The sequence below is a fragment of the Procambarus clarkii genome, chromosome 10 (assembly GCF_040958095.1).
Source record: "Procambarus clarkii isolate CNS0578487 chromosome 10, FALCON_Pclarkii_2.0, whole genome shotgun sequence".
Taxonomy (NCBI): Eukaryota; Metazoa; Arthropoda; class Malacostraca; order Decapoda; family Cambaridae; genus Procambarus; species Procambarus clarkii.
In genome coordinates this window covers 51,545,368-51,561,795 of record NC_091159.1, presented here as the reverse complement: position 1 = coordinate 51,561,795, position 16,428 = coordinate 51,545,368, and the positions used below count along the sequence as shown (strand labels likewise).

Genomic DNA, 16,428 nt, shown 5'->3' with positions numbered 1-16,428 from the left:
GACCAGATCTGGTCAAAAATTCTCATTGGTAAGTTTTAACATAACACCAAAATTGGTGGTTAATCATCTTATGTCTGATATTAAATTAATTCCGTTTGTATGTTTTTCAGATTAAAGTTGGTGTTTGCGTGCATGATGGAACTGTCCAAGTTCCCTCTCGATTCACAAGTCTGTACCATGGAGATAGCCAGCTGTGAGTAACTTCCAAAATAATTTATACAATTCTAAATTAGCATATTTCTCAACAGCGATTTCAGTCCAATCGTATTGCATTTTATTTGATAGTTGTAAAAAAGACATGTGAGATGTCGTTTTTAATTTGATTAGGTGAGTGAGAATTAGATCAGAGGGAATCATATCAATGGAATTAGATCAGAGAGAATTTGAAGTCCTGGTATGGATTCAGGTTCAGATTAGTTATCCATTATCTGCTTCCGTTTTCCTTAGTCTCTCGAATGGAACTGGATAATGGGAGAAAAATAATGAAAAAGTTTCGCTGATTATTCCAATTATTCAGACAAAAGCTACAGCGCTGGATGAGGCACAGCTACAGACAAAGAAAGTTTGTCCGTTATATACAAAAGTCCCACTACAAAAGTTGCTATCTTTGCTATTTTCGTCATATTTCTCATAATTCTCCCATGTATGTAGAACCAAGTTTTACAGACTTGTGAAAATGAAGGTCGAAGGGGTAACCCCTAAATATTAAATTTCTCGAGTTGTGAAGGACCCCCTGGGTTTTTGACCCCCCCTCCCTCCATATTCTACATTCCTGGGGTTATAATGTGCCCTCGGGGTCCCCCCAGACTCCACATTCATCAGGGTTTAGGGTAGCTGGGGGTCCTTTGAGACCCTAAATTAAGTTTATTTTCTTCTAGCAGTGTCGGAGTGCACAGCTGTTAATGGCTCTCCGGGTTTTTTTGTATTAATTTTAACTCATTGTAACTTTATTCGTATAATTGTAGCTTTATTTGTTGAATATATAACTTTATTTGGAGAGACACGAAACTGAGAAAAGATTCTTTGAAATTGATGTATTGTCTGTAAGGAAATGATTATACTTGTTATTAGTGATTGCAATAACACAGTAAACGCGATCAGAGGGTAACAGCTGTTTTAATTACATTATATTGGCCTGAACTAAATTGGTTAAGAGATAAATGTGACTGATAGATACACACCTTCACACACACACACACACACACACACACACACACACACACACACACACACTTTTAGGTAAGTACAAGTAGGCAACTAGATAAGTTCACACACACACACACACACACACACACATACACACACACACACACACTCACACACACACACACACACACACACACACACACACACACACTATTTACGTATATATTGATACCAAAATTTACAACAATGAGTTGTTTGAATATTGAATTAATAAGAATCCTGGTTAAATATAATCACACTAATACGCCTCTCTCTCTCTCTCTCTCTCTCTCTCTCTCTCTCTCTCTCTCTCTCTCTCTCTGCCCCACCCCCACCCACCCCCATCCTCTCACATTTCCAGTTTCCAAGACGATGAAGGAGTTGAAGCTCTCCTGGAAGAGCGACATGCCCATCAAGATGTACAAGAACATGCGGATGCCCCAGTTCGAGATGGAGAAGATAGTACCCACCACCTGTCAGGAGTCTTTCCAGATAGGTGAGTAAGTCATTTTGTGGCGACGCTGGCCGATGTGGCGGCCCACTTTTTAAGGTGTGGAATGTGCTGAGACGAGCGTCAGGGGCGTCCCTCAGAACGTGACAGAGTTGTCTGTGGAGGGACGTCCTGGAGGATGGGGTGTTTTTTCTAGTGGGGCTTATCACGACAGGATGACTGCCGTGGTAGGAGAGGAGATGAAGCGTTGCTACGAGATGCTGTGTCTCAGAGATGCTTGCTGGGAGATGAGGGGGGGGGGACTCTACGGTCAGTTGGCGTCGTAGGAGGCAAGAGATCGTAGAGAGACTGATCCGGTGCCTTTGACAACGTAATATGTTGAGTGTGCATCACTTTATCTTAGTGTTCTGCCTCACTGTTGTGAGGTAGAACAACTTCTCATCGTAACTTCTCTCGGATCCAAAACCTCTCTCTTTTTTTCCGTTCCTCGTCGTCGCCGCTAACGCCAAACACAGCAATTGCTGGCATCAATTTCCGCAACGAACGATCCGTCTGGCAAATCTGCTCGTTTGCTCGGATTGAAATAACTAATTACTGGCTCGATTGAAAATTAGAATTGGTAATTTTCCTCAGAGTAATGGCTTATTCATCAGAGGCATTGAATGGCTCATCATTGTTTTGGAATTCTTTCGTTTTAGAGAGAAAATGAGGGAGTGAATGGGTGAGAGAGAATGGGAAAGATAAAAAGTTAGAGAAAATGTGAAAGGGAATGAAAGATTTGGCATCTCTCATTAGAGCGATGCCTAATGAAAGAATGAGAAAGAAAATGAGACTGAGAATGAGAGAGAACGGGAATGAGAGATTGAAAATGAAAGAAAATGTGAGAGCGAAAGAGTGAATGTGACAGTAATAATGAGGTGACTTTAACAATCCACCGGATTTCTGTCCCAGTCGTGGGGGGGGGGGGGGGGGGGGAGAAGGGGGGAAGGGGAGTATATTTTTGAGAAGTCGCCGGCTTCCAGCCCCCGACGAGGCCTCTAAAGTGCCCCCCCCCCCCTGGGAAAAATTGTTGATTAAAAAGTGCTTTGATGCAATCAAGTATCAGGTCAAGTTTTTTTTTTCCATCCCGTTCAGTTCCTGGAAACTCTTTGTTACCTGTCACAGTGTGTGTGTGTGTTGCTGCATGCATATGTGCGTATATATGTATGTTTATATGTATATACATCACAGCACCAGGGGAAGTATATATATATATATATATATATATATATATATATATATATATATATATATATAGATATATATATATATATATATATATATATGTATGGGTTTCCCGGTGACGTGAAGTGAACTTCACCGAAACACAAACTTCCAAATATTTGATCAAGGAAAAAGAGGAGTAGATAAACAAATCCACAAGGGCCGTGACGAGGATTCGAACCTGCGTCCGGGAGCATCCCAGACACTGCCTTAATCGACTGAGCTACGACAGGGCAAATCCTCGTCACGGCCATTTTGGATTTGTTCATTTGTTGCATCACGTTAGTGTGATCTCTGTGTGTGAGGAGTAGGTAATTATCAGGAGAAAGGGATATGACGGCATAAGGCTTTAGGGACGGAGGAAAGCCTACAGGGGCTCGAACTGGTGACTCCTAGTGCAACCTATTCACGTTTCTACCTAGATCGCCTCGAGTCCTTAAACTGATCAGAACATTTTACCATCGTCTACTCCGTCTACCCGGGTAGACTATGGTAGACTACCCCGTCTCCCGGGGTAGACTATGGTAAAGTCTTGCGGTGTCAGTAGTGGTCTAAGTAGCATTGAATTTAAGCCGAGCTCTAGTTCCAGGACCCGGCCAATCAGCTAGTACGTCACATTATTTGCGTTATGGTTATCTATCTTGAGGTTATCTTGAGATGATTTCGGGGCTTTTTAGTGTCCCCGCGGCCCGGTCCTCGACCAGGCCTCCACCCCCAGGAAGCAGCCCGTGACAGCTGACTAACACCCAGGTACCTATTTTACTGCTAGGTAACAGGGGCATAGGGTGAAAGAAACTCTGCCCATTGTTTCTCTCCGGCGCCTGGGATCGAACCCAGGACCACAGGATCACAAGTCCAGCGTGCTGTCCGCTCGGCCGACCGGCTCCCAGCGTACAAATTACAACGCTTGATTACGCTTGGTTAAGGCCTGGGTTACGATAAGGCTTGGGTTACGATAAGGCTTGGGTTACGATAAGGCTTGGGATCATACGTTCCTTCTTAGCATAGCATTCTGTGTTATGTACGATATGGCAAATCAAGAAAACAAGGCTAGGTCCCGAAAACCAACTTAGTCTAAGCGCTGAACAACCAATTAACCTAAGCACTTTAAGCTGATAATTACATTAGCTCACCTGAGCACAATTACCTGTTGCAACAAGCATACAGAGAAACAGTTGCACCAGCCGAGACCTGTTGACGATACAAACTCTATACATAACTCTATATGATAGAGCGCGGGCGATTATACCTGTATTATAGAGCCGTACTATTAACTCCGTACCATAACTCCGTACTATTGAGCGCGTTCGATTAAGCACGCTCAATGGGCTCTCACACCACTTACATAGACTTACTTACGGGTGTATAAGTGTCAGTGTATATCCCCCACTTACAGGATTCTCCAATCCGTATATACTTACTGGTCTCTGTGGACACGTTATTGTTGTCTAGGAATAACGTTATTTCAACGTTTTTTTTTAAATAAACGTAACGAAATAAACGTGTTTCAACGTTTTTTTTAAATAAACGTAACGAAATAAACGTGTTTCAACGTTTTTTTTAAATAAACGTAACGAAATAAACGTGTTTCAACGTTTTTTAAACATCGCCACAGGCAAATCGATAGGCAAATGATGTTGACGTCATAATGAATCGACGTTTAAAACGTTGATTTGACGTTGACTCAATCTTAATTAGACGTTCATGAGACTTTGATGAGACGTTACCCGCGCATGGTTTGCGCTCTGGGAACCACCTCGTTTGATTCACTAATGCGCGTCACGCAACAGTGAATATTGCTTGTAATAGTGAATATGGCTTGCAACAGTGAATATTGGTTGCAACAGTGCATATTGATTGCAACAGTGAATATTGGTTGCAATAGTGTATTATACTGTTCGCAACAGAAATTAATTGATTAACGTTTAATGGCGATGTTGTAACAGGGTGTTGATGGTAGATCACTCCAGTGTCAGGTTGTGAGGTGAGTGTGACAGTGTTTATGTCACTGGTCACGTCACCTGACTGTGTGTGTTCAGGTGTGGGGAGTGACGGTGACAGGTGCGGGAAGTGACGGTGAAAGGTTGGGTCACTTCAGGTGTGGGGGGTGGGAGGTGGGGGGGGATACGCTGATAGGACACCTATTTGTTGCCTGAATTCGTGGACAGAAATCTTGTTAAGGCCTATCGAGGTCTAGCTAGGCCTATGTCTGATCGTCCCCAGGATGTGACTTGGTCAGTCAAGCGACGGGTTAGCTTAATCTTTCCGGGTCGGCGTTCGAATCCCCGATGGCCCAAATGGTTTGGCACCATTCAATCCCTCCGTTCATATATATATATATATCTCAGCTCCTTGTCGGTGTTTCCCTTCCGAGTGCCATATAGGCATATAAGCTTACCTCTATATTCTCACAATTATCTCACCTTCCTCAAGACCCACTCCACAACAGTTGACTAATTCCCAGGTATTGTTTTACTGCTAGGTGAATGGAGGCATCAGGGGGATGGGAGGAAACGTGCCCAACCATGTCTGACCCGCCAGGGAGGTCATACGAGCCGTGAGAGCAGGTGTCGACGCAGCGGTTCCTCTGGTGTATGCTAATGAGTTCATTGTTATTCATGGCTGCCATCCATGATCCCAAGTCAAGCTGCTGTTCCTCGTTGATGATGATGAAGAATATAAAGCACCTACACACACACCCCCTCCTCCTCCTCTCAGTCTTGTAAACACCAGTCCAAATCCCCCCCACCCCTCCCCCTTCCCTCAAATCCCCCCCACCCCTCCCCCTTCCCTCAAATCCCCCCCACCCCTCCCCTTTCCCTCAAATCCCCCCCACCCCTCCCCCTTCCCTCAAATCCCCCCCACCCCTCCCCCTTCCCTCAAATCCCCCCCACCCCTCCCCCTTCCCTCAAATCCCCCCCACCCCTCCCCCTTCCCTCAAATCCCCCCACCCCTCCCCCTTCCCTCAAATCCCCCCCACCCCTCCCCCTTCCCTCAAATCCCCATCATCCACAACGTCTCAGATTCCCCTCCTTCACCATCTCTACCCATCAGGTAATCTCCCTTATGATTCAAAACGTCTAACTCATCCCTCACTCCCCTCCCTGCTTCCCTTGCTCGCTCTGCCTACGTTCCCAACCCAATATTTCCCCTTCCTCCCCTTCCTTCCCTCCCCTACGTCAGTGAGGGGCTCATCTTCCCTACCTTAGTACACAAGCTTATATCAGAGTATGGGACGGCGGCTTTGAAGGATTTGTATTGCTCTGCAGTTCTGCAACGAAACTGAATTGCAAATGTACTTTTTACCGACAAAAAAAGCATTAAAACTAGTTGTTGCTTTTGTCAAAGACACTGATTTATGAGATTTTTAGAATTCAAACAGTCGTGCGCTACAAAATCCAAATCAAATTACTTTTTTTTTAGATCTGACTGTACGAGAGAATTTTTGTGTTTATTATTGTATATACTGTATAAATTCTGAGAGGTGTAACCTGCTTCTCGGTAGAGTCGGATTCACTCTCGACTCTCAGTCGGGAATCCCGGGGTCGAATCCTGCACAGGAGAAAAATTGTTGAACACGTTTCCTTTCAACTTAATGCCTCTGTGCACCTTGCTGTAAATAGATATACTAGTGATTTAGTCAACTATTGTGGTGGTTGCATATCCTGGGATATATCAGCAGTTCTACTTGGGGTGGATATATATATATATATATATATATATATATATATATATATATATATATATATATATATATATATATATATATATATATATATATATATATATTAGTATATTTTGGTAGCAGTCTTTCCTGTAGACATATATTATTAAATATGACCGAAAAAGTAAGATTAATAATTCTAACACGAATTTTCTCAATCTTTCGTACATTACGCTTCACTGTTGGAGGTAAATCAAAAATCACTTCTCCAAAATTCATTTTTATTTCTAGTCTGACGCGACACGGGCGCGTTTCGTAAAACTTATTACATTTTCAAAGACTTCACAAATACACAACTGATTAGAACGTATCTCTGATTTTATATCTACATTTGAGTGAGGTGGTAAGGGTGATGTGGCATTAACACAAGACAGAACAGGAGGGGATATTAATAGGGTATTAAAAGTATCAACACAAGACAGAACAGAAACAATGGGTATTGAATAGAAGTGTTTGTAGAAAGCCTATTGGTCCATATTTCTTGATGCTTCTATATTGGAGCGGAGTCTTGAGGTGGGTAGAATATAGTTGTGCAATAATTGGCTGTTGATTGCTGGTGTTGACTTCTTGATGTGTAGTGCCTCGCAAACGTCAAGCCGCCTGCTATCGCTGTATCTATCGATGATTTCTGTGTTGTTTACTAGGATTTCTCTGGCGATGGTTTGGTTATGGGAAGAGATTATATGTTCCTTAATGGAGCCCTGTTGCTTATGCATCGTTAAACGCCTAGAAAGAGATGTTGTTGTCTTGCCTATATACTGGGTTTTTTGGAGCTTACAGTCCCCAAGTGGGCATTTGAAGGCATAGACGACATTAGTCTCTTTTAAAGCGTTCTGTTTTGTGTCTGGAGAGTTTCTCATGAGTAGGCTGGCCGTTTTTCTGGTTTTATAGTAAATCGTCAGTTGTATCCTCTGATTTTTGTCTGTAGGGATAACGTTTCTATTAACAATATCTTTCAGGACCCTTTCCTCCGTTTTATGAGCTGTGGAAAAGAAGTTCCTGTAAAATAGTCTAATAGGGGGTATAGGTGTTGTGTTAGTTGTCTCTTCAGAGGTTGCATGGCTTTTCACTTTCCTTCTTATGATGTCTTCGATGAAACCATTGGAGAAGCCGTTATTGACTAGGACCTGCCTTACCCTACAGAGTTCTTCGTCGACTTGCTTCCATTCTGAGCTGTGGCTGAGAGCACGGTCGACGTATGCGTTAACAACACTCCTCTTGTACCTGTCAGGGCAGTCGCTGTTGGCATTTAGGCACATTCCTATGTTTGTTTCCTTAGTGTAGACTGCAGTGTGGAAACCTCCGCCCTTTTCCATGACTGTTACATCTAGAAAAGGCAGCTTCCCATCCTTTTCCGTCTCGTAAGTGAAACGCAGCACGGAACTCTGCTCAAATGCCTCCTTCAGCTTCTGCAGATGTCTGACATCAGGTACCTGTGTAAAAATGTCGTCAACATACCTGCAGTATATGGCCGGTTTCAAGTTCATGTCGACTAAGACTTTTTGCTCGATGGTACCCATGTAGAAGTTTGCAAACAGGACACCTAGGGGAGAACCCATGGCGACCCCATCTACTTGCTTATACATGTGCCCATCCGGGCTCAAGAAGGGTGCCTCTTTAGTACAAGCTTGGAGTAGTTTCCTCAGAATACTTTCTGGCATGTCAAGAGGAGTACAGGCTGGATCACGATACACTCTGTCGGCTATCATTCCGATTGTCTCGTCCACAGGTACGTTGGTAAACAGCGATTCTACGTCCAACGAGGCTCTTATCCCTGTGGCCCGTGTGCCCCGCAGTAAGTCAACAAATTCCTTTGGAGACTTCAGGCTGAAGGCGCAAGGAACAAGGAACATATATATATATATATATATATATATATATATATATATATATATATATATATATATATATATATATATATATATATATATATATATATACATCCATTTTTTTTAATATAGGAAGGGAGTACCACCTCGAGCTGGAAGAAGGGGGACCCATAGCCTCGGAGGAAACCACGCATAACGCATTAGAGGGAATGTATAGATCCCCCTCCAATACAGTTTCTGTGTGCTTTTCTCCTACCACCCCCTTCCTTTTTTATTTTTTGTGCTTTATTATGCATTTGATGGTTACAAGATATACATGGGTTGATACAAAAATAATAATGCAAAAAGGTGCTTAAAGGTGATTAAAGGTTATGGATCTCTTGAAAAACACAACAATGGGAAACATTGATGAATGTCACAGACGGGTTCGATCATTGTTGCAAGTCAAACACTTCTTCGAATTCCTCTGAAGTTGGACTAGTGCCCAAGACGCAACAGGCATTTCCCCTCTGAATCGCAACACTGAGGCGCTGGAACAAGAAACTTTTTGCTCTCTGGTCTTTTGTAGCGCTGATCAATTTGTCCCCCAATTCCTTCAGGAACTTCAATGCACATTTTCCCCACGAACCGAGGGTCTCCGAGCCGATCGGAACAAAGCTGTAGCAGTGTGCTAGACCTCTGTATTTAATAATAATATATATAATAATAATAATAATATAATATATATATAAATATATAAATATATATATATATATATATATATATATATATATATATATATATATATATATATATATATATATATATATATATATATATATATATATACGAATCTTCTCAATATTTCTTATGTTTTTCTTCACTGTCTGGGATAGTTGAAAAAATAACTCTCCAAAGTTCATTTTCACATTTTATTTATGGTCTGACGTCTAGAGGTGTTTTGCCAGACACTTCTTACATTTTCAAAGCTCAGATCGTGCTTATATTCGTTTTTGGATGATGTGATAGGACACAAATATTAATGGGTGAGGTGACAGGACACTTATTAATGGGAAAAGACAAAACACGAATCAATGGGGTATGTAATTTCCCGTTGATTCAGTGTGTAATGTAATTATGTGTTACATAATTATAAATCGGTGGGTAGAATGTAATTATGTGTTAATTGGCTCTTGACTGTTGGTTTTGACATTTTGCTTTGTTGGGCCTCGCTGATGTCGAGTCTTCTGTTGTCGTTGTATCTATCGATAATTTCTGTTGCCTGTTAAGAATTCTCTGGTGATGGTCTGGTTGTGTGAGGAGATTACATGTTCCTTGATGGAGTCCTGTTGTTTGTGCATAGTTAATCGCTTAGAAATAGATGTTGTTGTCTTGCCTATATATTGAGACCTTTTGGGGCTGACGGCGACGTTGATTTCTTTCAAGGCGTTCTGTTTGGTATCTGGAGAGTTCTTCATGAGTAGGTTGGCCGTTTTCTTTGATTTTGTAGTAAATTGTTAGTTGTATCTTCTGATTTGTGTCTGTGCCTGATTTTCCGTCGTCTATGCCTTCACATGCCCACTTAGGGACTTAATTATTATACGCTGAGTTGATTTGATTACGTTTACTGGATTAAGTTGAGGGCTAAAGTATACTTACTAGTTGATTAGTAAGTTCTTTCATACCATCTCCCTAACTCTGCCATTCCCTGTTTTTACTTCTGCCTACATGCATGTGTGCGCCTCATACCTATATACCTATTCATACCATCTCCCTAACTCTGTCATTCCCTGTTTTTACTTCTGCCTACATGCATGTGTGCGCCGCTACCATTCTATTTATCACCCTTGTTTTCTGATATTTGAGTTCTTCTCCAGCTGCTTAGTAACACAAACTACGCTAAATACTTTCTGAGGTGTGAAACAGGGGGTACAAAAATGTCCCCTCTTCATATGTTGTTCCAAGCGAGGTTCAAGTACGTTTATAGAGATAATAAAATACATCTCAAAGGAATAGAAGAGCTGAGGCTATTTCTGCTCACTACAGCGAGATACAATATGGAAACAATAACGAATTACTGAACGTCTATCTCTCCCTGTCTCTGGGTAAGACCTTCCCGGATGTGATATCTAGACAGTCTAAATACACAGTAACGCTCCGGCAATACCTTTATGTTAATAAAATTCTTATCTAAAAAGCTTCGACGAATTTCTTTCGTCATCACAAAATTGCCTTAAGAGAAGTTAGCGAGTACCATGTTAGGCTATGAATACTTAGCGGGTAAACAAAAGCCTTAATGGGTTATATGCAAACGAAGCTCTTAATGTTTATAACATAGGCGGGAAGCATCTTAATTTCTTATAAAAACAAAATAAAAAATAATCGCTTGTGCGAAGAAAAATTAACACGTGTAAATATTTGTATCTTCATGCACGAAGGTGTCATACCAAGGATGCAGATGTCCATGGGTGCAGATGTCCATGGATGCAGATGTCATTGGATGCAGATGTCATTCCGAGAGAGGCACAGATGTTTGTCAACAGATGCCATTATTTCGAGCAGTGATTTCGTTAGAGCAGACAGCGGACCTTAATAGCCTAGCGCGGGAGGCGACACGTTTATTAATCGGATTTGAAGCTTGTTATCGGCTGTTGGAAACTTTTTAATGAAGGAATTGTTGCCTGGCTGACAAACCCAGAGGATCACGGTATTTAATCCTATATATACCAGTGGTGGCACTTCGGATTCATCAGCAGAGTGGAATCTAGATGGAAGCCTATGGTGTTGAAGTCAAGAGGTTGGATCATTGGCTATATTAGGTTTATTAACAGGATCAACACGATTCAGAGGGTTGTCAACATGCTCGAAACATGTTCAAGATTTGCTGAAGTGGATCCAGGAGGACTAGCCCCCATGCCTCAGGTTACCTGTGAAGCATTTTATAAAATAAGCCTCATAGCTTAGCCTTACATTCTGCATGGAATATTTTGAGGAAGAATATATTTGATAGAAAAATGATTGAAAATTTTGAATTCGAATTTCACTGATCGAAGAACACTTTTAATGGGAGGAAGCGACTGCTCCAAGTGGGTTATTAGGTACTTACTAGTTGTACTCGTCTAGTAGTGCTCACGAGAGTTGAGCTTTGGCTCTTTGGTCCCGCCTCTCAATCGTCAATCAACTGGAGGTGGCGATGTTGTTGTGATTGTGGTTGTGTTAGGGGGGGGGAGGGATGGTAATGGTGGTACATTTGATAGTACTCGTGATGTTTGGGATTGTGGAGATTGTTTTGATAGCGGTGGTGGTGATTGAGATGGTAATGCCATCATAATTGGTGATTGTAGTTATTGTGAGAAAAAAAAACCGTTTGTGATTGGTGGGGCAGATTCAATGTTAATGGTGAAAAATGGTGAGAATAACGATGGTGGTGATAGTGATGAGAATGGTTGTTAGTGATTGGGGTTGTAGTTTTGACATAATGGTAATAGTTGCGGTGGTTGATGATTTTGGTCTTCACCACTATGTTGTTAGTGGTGAAGAAGTTAGTGGTGAAGAAGTTAGTGGTGAAGATAATTGTGGCTGTGACTAAATTGACCATAAGATGATAATGATATTAATAAATTTACACAAAATCATCCTAAACAATTTATTGATTACAAAAAAAAAAATACAACAAAAGTGACTTTGAACCTTATAATAGGAATCAACTATATTATCAACATTGTTTTTTTTTCAATTGAAAAGATGGATCATACATTATAATCATTTACATGTAATAATTTACACAAATTTACAGCAAAATGTTTGAAAATGTATTACTGTTTACTGTATAATAATAATACATTTGTAAATGTATCATTGATTATATAAAAAAAAACCCACTCCCGTACTAATGCAGTAAATTTTGTAGTAGCTGTATATGTGTAAAATATTATGTACTATGTACATGTACTAGTCCACAACTAGGCTGTGCCTTCTTTTGGTAATTACTTACTAGGCCTATTGGCAAGATAAAATAGGCAGAAGGTTCAAATGGTATCCGCTGGTATTATAGTGTTATACCACTACTAGTACCACCACTCCTCGTGGATAATACCATTGCTTTCACCATCACTACAATCACCACCACCTTTTCTTGTTGTTACTTTATGGTGATTCCGGGGATCAACGTCCCTACGGCCCGGTCTCTGACTCGGCCTCCTTGTGGTAGGTGGTGTGGTCAACTAAGCTGTTAGACGAACCTGCTTGCATACTGACGTCTGAATCACAGCCAGGCATCGTTTTGAGGGCTATATCAAGTTCTCTTTTGAAAGACCGTGAGAGTTTAACGTCCGTGTGTTCAGAGAGTGTTCAAAAGTCTACATAGATTGACACCAGCACCGGTGTCACAACCGCCAGCATCCTCATCACCATCATCAGTCCCACCAGCATCACAACCACCACAATCACCGCGGACAAATGCGGTGAGAGGAGATGTTCCCATAGCAACGACGCCTCCTGTGGCCTCATCTTCACCAGCCTCACAAACAGTCGCCACGGGAAATCTCTGATAATGTACTCCAAACTAAGCGGTTTGGGCATATTTTCCCCTCACCTGCAGCTTGCAACCGTCGACACCAGCTTAGTTTCTTTTGCTCTGACGAGGAACGAGACCAAAGCTTAGCGCTTCGTATTTAGTATATAAACGGAGCCCAGGAGTCGTAAAAGTATTTACACGACCACGTACGAAAGCTGTACATCTTTTCTCCATCATGGCGGCATTGTTTACATTTGTATAAACAGGCTTTGAACTGTGAAGCACTACGAGGCTGTTTATAAGATAAACAACTGTGGGTTGTCAAGTTTCGCAGCCTGTAAACGGTTGAAAAGATGCAAGCAAAACCTCTGTAATTAAAAGGATTGATGCAGAGGTTTCGCAAAATGCTTGCGCAAATGATTGAAGCATTCTAGCCCCCAGGTATGCATGCAAGCACACATTAAGCTAGACTGGTTGAGCGCTTCAGTCGACTGGGACTGATTAAGGTTGACTGCTAGACAGCTGTGAATGGAACAGCTGTGAATGGAACAGCTGTGAATGGAACAGCTGTGAATGCAACAGCTGTGAATGCAACAGCTGTGAATGCAACAGCTGTGTGTAGGAGGTGGATGCTCGTACACATAGTGGTATTGGAGTTTGGTTGCCTGGTTAGCACTAGCCTTGTGTGTGTGTGTGTGTGTGTGTGTGTGTGTGTGTGTGTGTGTGTGTGTGTGTGTGTGTGTGTGTGTGTGTGTGTGTGTGTGTGTGTGGTTGCTGTACACCTTGGTGACGGCGCTGGGTTGTCAGTCCTGTGTGAAACTCCATTTACAGGGTGCTTACTGTTGAGCCGAGTTGATGGTTTAGTTTGTTCCTAGATCGGGCATTGTGGGAGAAACAGGAGAATGAAAATATGTATGTGTGTGTGTAAGAGAGAGAGAGAGAGAGAGAGAGAGAGAGAGAGAGAGAGAGAGAGAGAGAGAGAGAGAGAGAGAGAAGAATCCAAGAATCAGACCATACTGAAAAAGTAAGAAAATAGAAACAGCGCAGACAAGTCACCTGAACAATTTGAAACAAAACAAATAAAATAATAAAAAAAAAATAACAGAGAAGGCACTCAAGAGTACTCAAGAGCACTCAAGAGTACTCAAGAGCACTCAAGAGCACTCAAGAGCTCTCATTAACGCGTAACAAAGGCAGAAATGTTCTTTTTCTAAACACATTGACAGAGAGATTCCTTATTTTCAAAAGCAAAAAATTAGACGAACCAGGGAGAAAAAAATTCATGATTCCTCTGTCCGTTGCGAAGCACTAACGAGGTATTTAACGCTGTAATATGGCAATAATTTGCCTGCTACTTCAATACGAGCTCACTTTTATCAAGTTATGTGGCCAATTTGCTATCGGTTGCAGAATTACTGAGCCAAGTCGTTATATTTGTCAGTAATTACTGAGCCAAGTCGTTATATTTGTCAGCAATTACCGAGCCAAGTCGTTATATTTGTCAGCAATTACCGAGCCAAGTTGTTGTATTTGTCAGTAATTACTGAGCCAAGTCGTTATATTTATCAGTAATTACTGAGCCAAGTCGTTATGTTTGTCAGTAATTACCGAGCCAAGTCGTTATGTTGTTAGTAATTACTGAGCCAAGTCGTTATATTTGTCGTTAATTACTGAGCCAAGTCGTTATGTTTATCAGCATCACATACACACCATAGCCATTACACAGCATTTTACAACTAAATTTATACTTGAATTATACTAAAAAAATTTAGTTTTTAATATTTGGTATTAGGACATTAAAGCTTGAGTTTCCCCTTGGTGTTAAATTAGTTAGGTTAGGTTGACAAATCCACAAGGGCCGTGATGAGGGTTCGAACCTACGTCCGAGAGAATATCCCAGACGCACCTTAATCGACTGAGCTACGACATGGTTAAAAGAATAGCAACCGGGAGTTCAACTTGACATACCACGGATCCTGCAGTCTCTCCGAGACACAAACCATTTGTTCATTTCATGCATCACGCTATTGGGATTTTTGAGTAGGTTAGGTTAGGTTAGGTGTGAGAGTGAGGCTGTTGTCTCGGTGTAATCAATCTGCACCAAGGATGCGATATGGTAAAGGGATTACATTGAGCCACCAACCTCACTTTCGCACCTACTGGACATTTTTTATTAGATATTTGTGATGGTCTGAAAGCATATTATGGTTTCAATAATAGTCTACTTGTAAACTGGTAAATAAACCTTTATCTTCAACAGAGAATATTCTCAAGTTATAACTTCATTGTATCATAAATCGATAGTTTAAAAAGAGTATGCTTAACTCGATTCCTTTCAAATGGCCTGAAGTCTAGATTTTCTTTAAAATAAAATTCTAGGAGATACTCAAATAGTTTTTAATTTCGTATTTCACGTGATTGAGGATAATACACTGTCTTAACGTAACGTAACGTAACGTAACCTAACATTAATTAAACCAAACCTACCCATGTATAGAGAATATAAAAATAGCACTAATTATGTAGTGGTTTTGTAGCGATTACCTCGAAGATACATACCCATAAGGACATGTTGCTTTACCCTTGTGGACGAGCAGCAAAATGGTCAACATTACGTCAGATGGCCAGATATGGTACAAATGTCGAACAGGGAACGAGATCCGATCTACAGTCCTAAACGTAAATGGCTCATACTGCCACATGCTACACTCTGAGGTTTTCACCCAAAAGGTCACTAATTTTCGTTAGGTTTGTGAAAAGACCAATGATGCCATAATTTATGTTGCGTAGAACATTCCTTTCCACCCCGTCCCATCTAAATTCTTTATCCTGTACCGCTTCCCAGTGCTATATAGTCGTAATGGCTTGGCGCTTTCCCCTGATAGAAAGCTTTCTCCTTCTCCCCCCATCCCCTTTCCATTCCCTCTCTCTCTCTCTCTCTCTCTCTCTCTCTCTCTCTCTCTCTCTCTCTCTCTCTCTCTCTCTCTCTCTCTCTCTCTCTTTCTCTCTCTCTCTCTCTCTCTCTCTATCCTCTCTCTCTCTCTCTCTCTCTCTCTCTCTCTCTCTCTCTCTCTCTCTCTCTCTCTCTCTCTCTCTCTCTCTCTCTCTCTCTCCGGAGCCACCATAATATTGTCCAAATTGTCAAGAGAAGTAATGCGTGGTAGTTAACTGTGATGAAATGGCTGAAACAACGAAGGCCACACTCGCACATTTATGTCACAGTTCATTTTCATAAGCAAAGCCCAAACGCTCGTTAACCCCCTCCACCAAACCCCCTTGTTCTGAATACCAACCACTCTACATACGACTCATAGCTGTTGACATTGTAACATTTCTCGAACTGTGCTTCGCCGACGACCTCTGCTCGAATCGCACCTCTGAAAATGCGTCAACCCAAGTACTACAAATACATGTCATTGACAAAGGAACCCAAACAAGTTACCTAGTGTAATATAGGCTCAATTATACACCAAATTCTGAT

At 41.5% G+C, this 16,428-nt stretch overlaps 1 protein-coding gene across 1 annotated transcript in view; it reads left to right on the top strand.

The window, feature by feature from the left end:
* LOC138363371 (glycine receptor subunit alpha-2-like) overlaps positions 1-16,428 on the top strand; it is a 272,709-nt gene that overhangs the window by 216,867 nt on the left and 39,414 nt on the right. The window contains exons 6-7 of the mRNA XM_069322401.1: positions 111-193; positions 1,547-1,681. Of these exons, the coding sequence (XP_069178502.1) occupies positions 111-193; positions 1,547-1,681 (218 nt within the window). The remainder of the gene's footprint in view (positions 1-110; positions 194-1,546; positions 1,682-16,428) is intronic.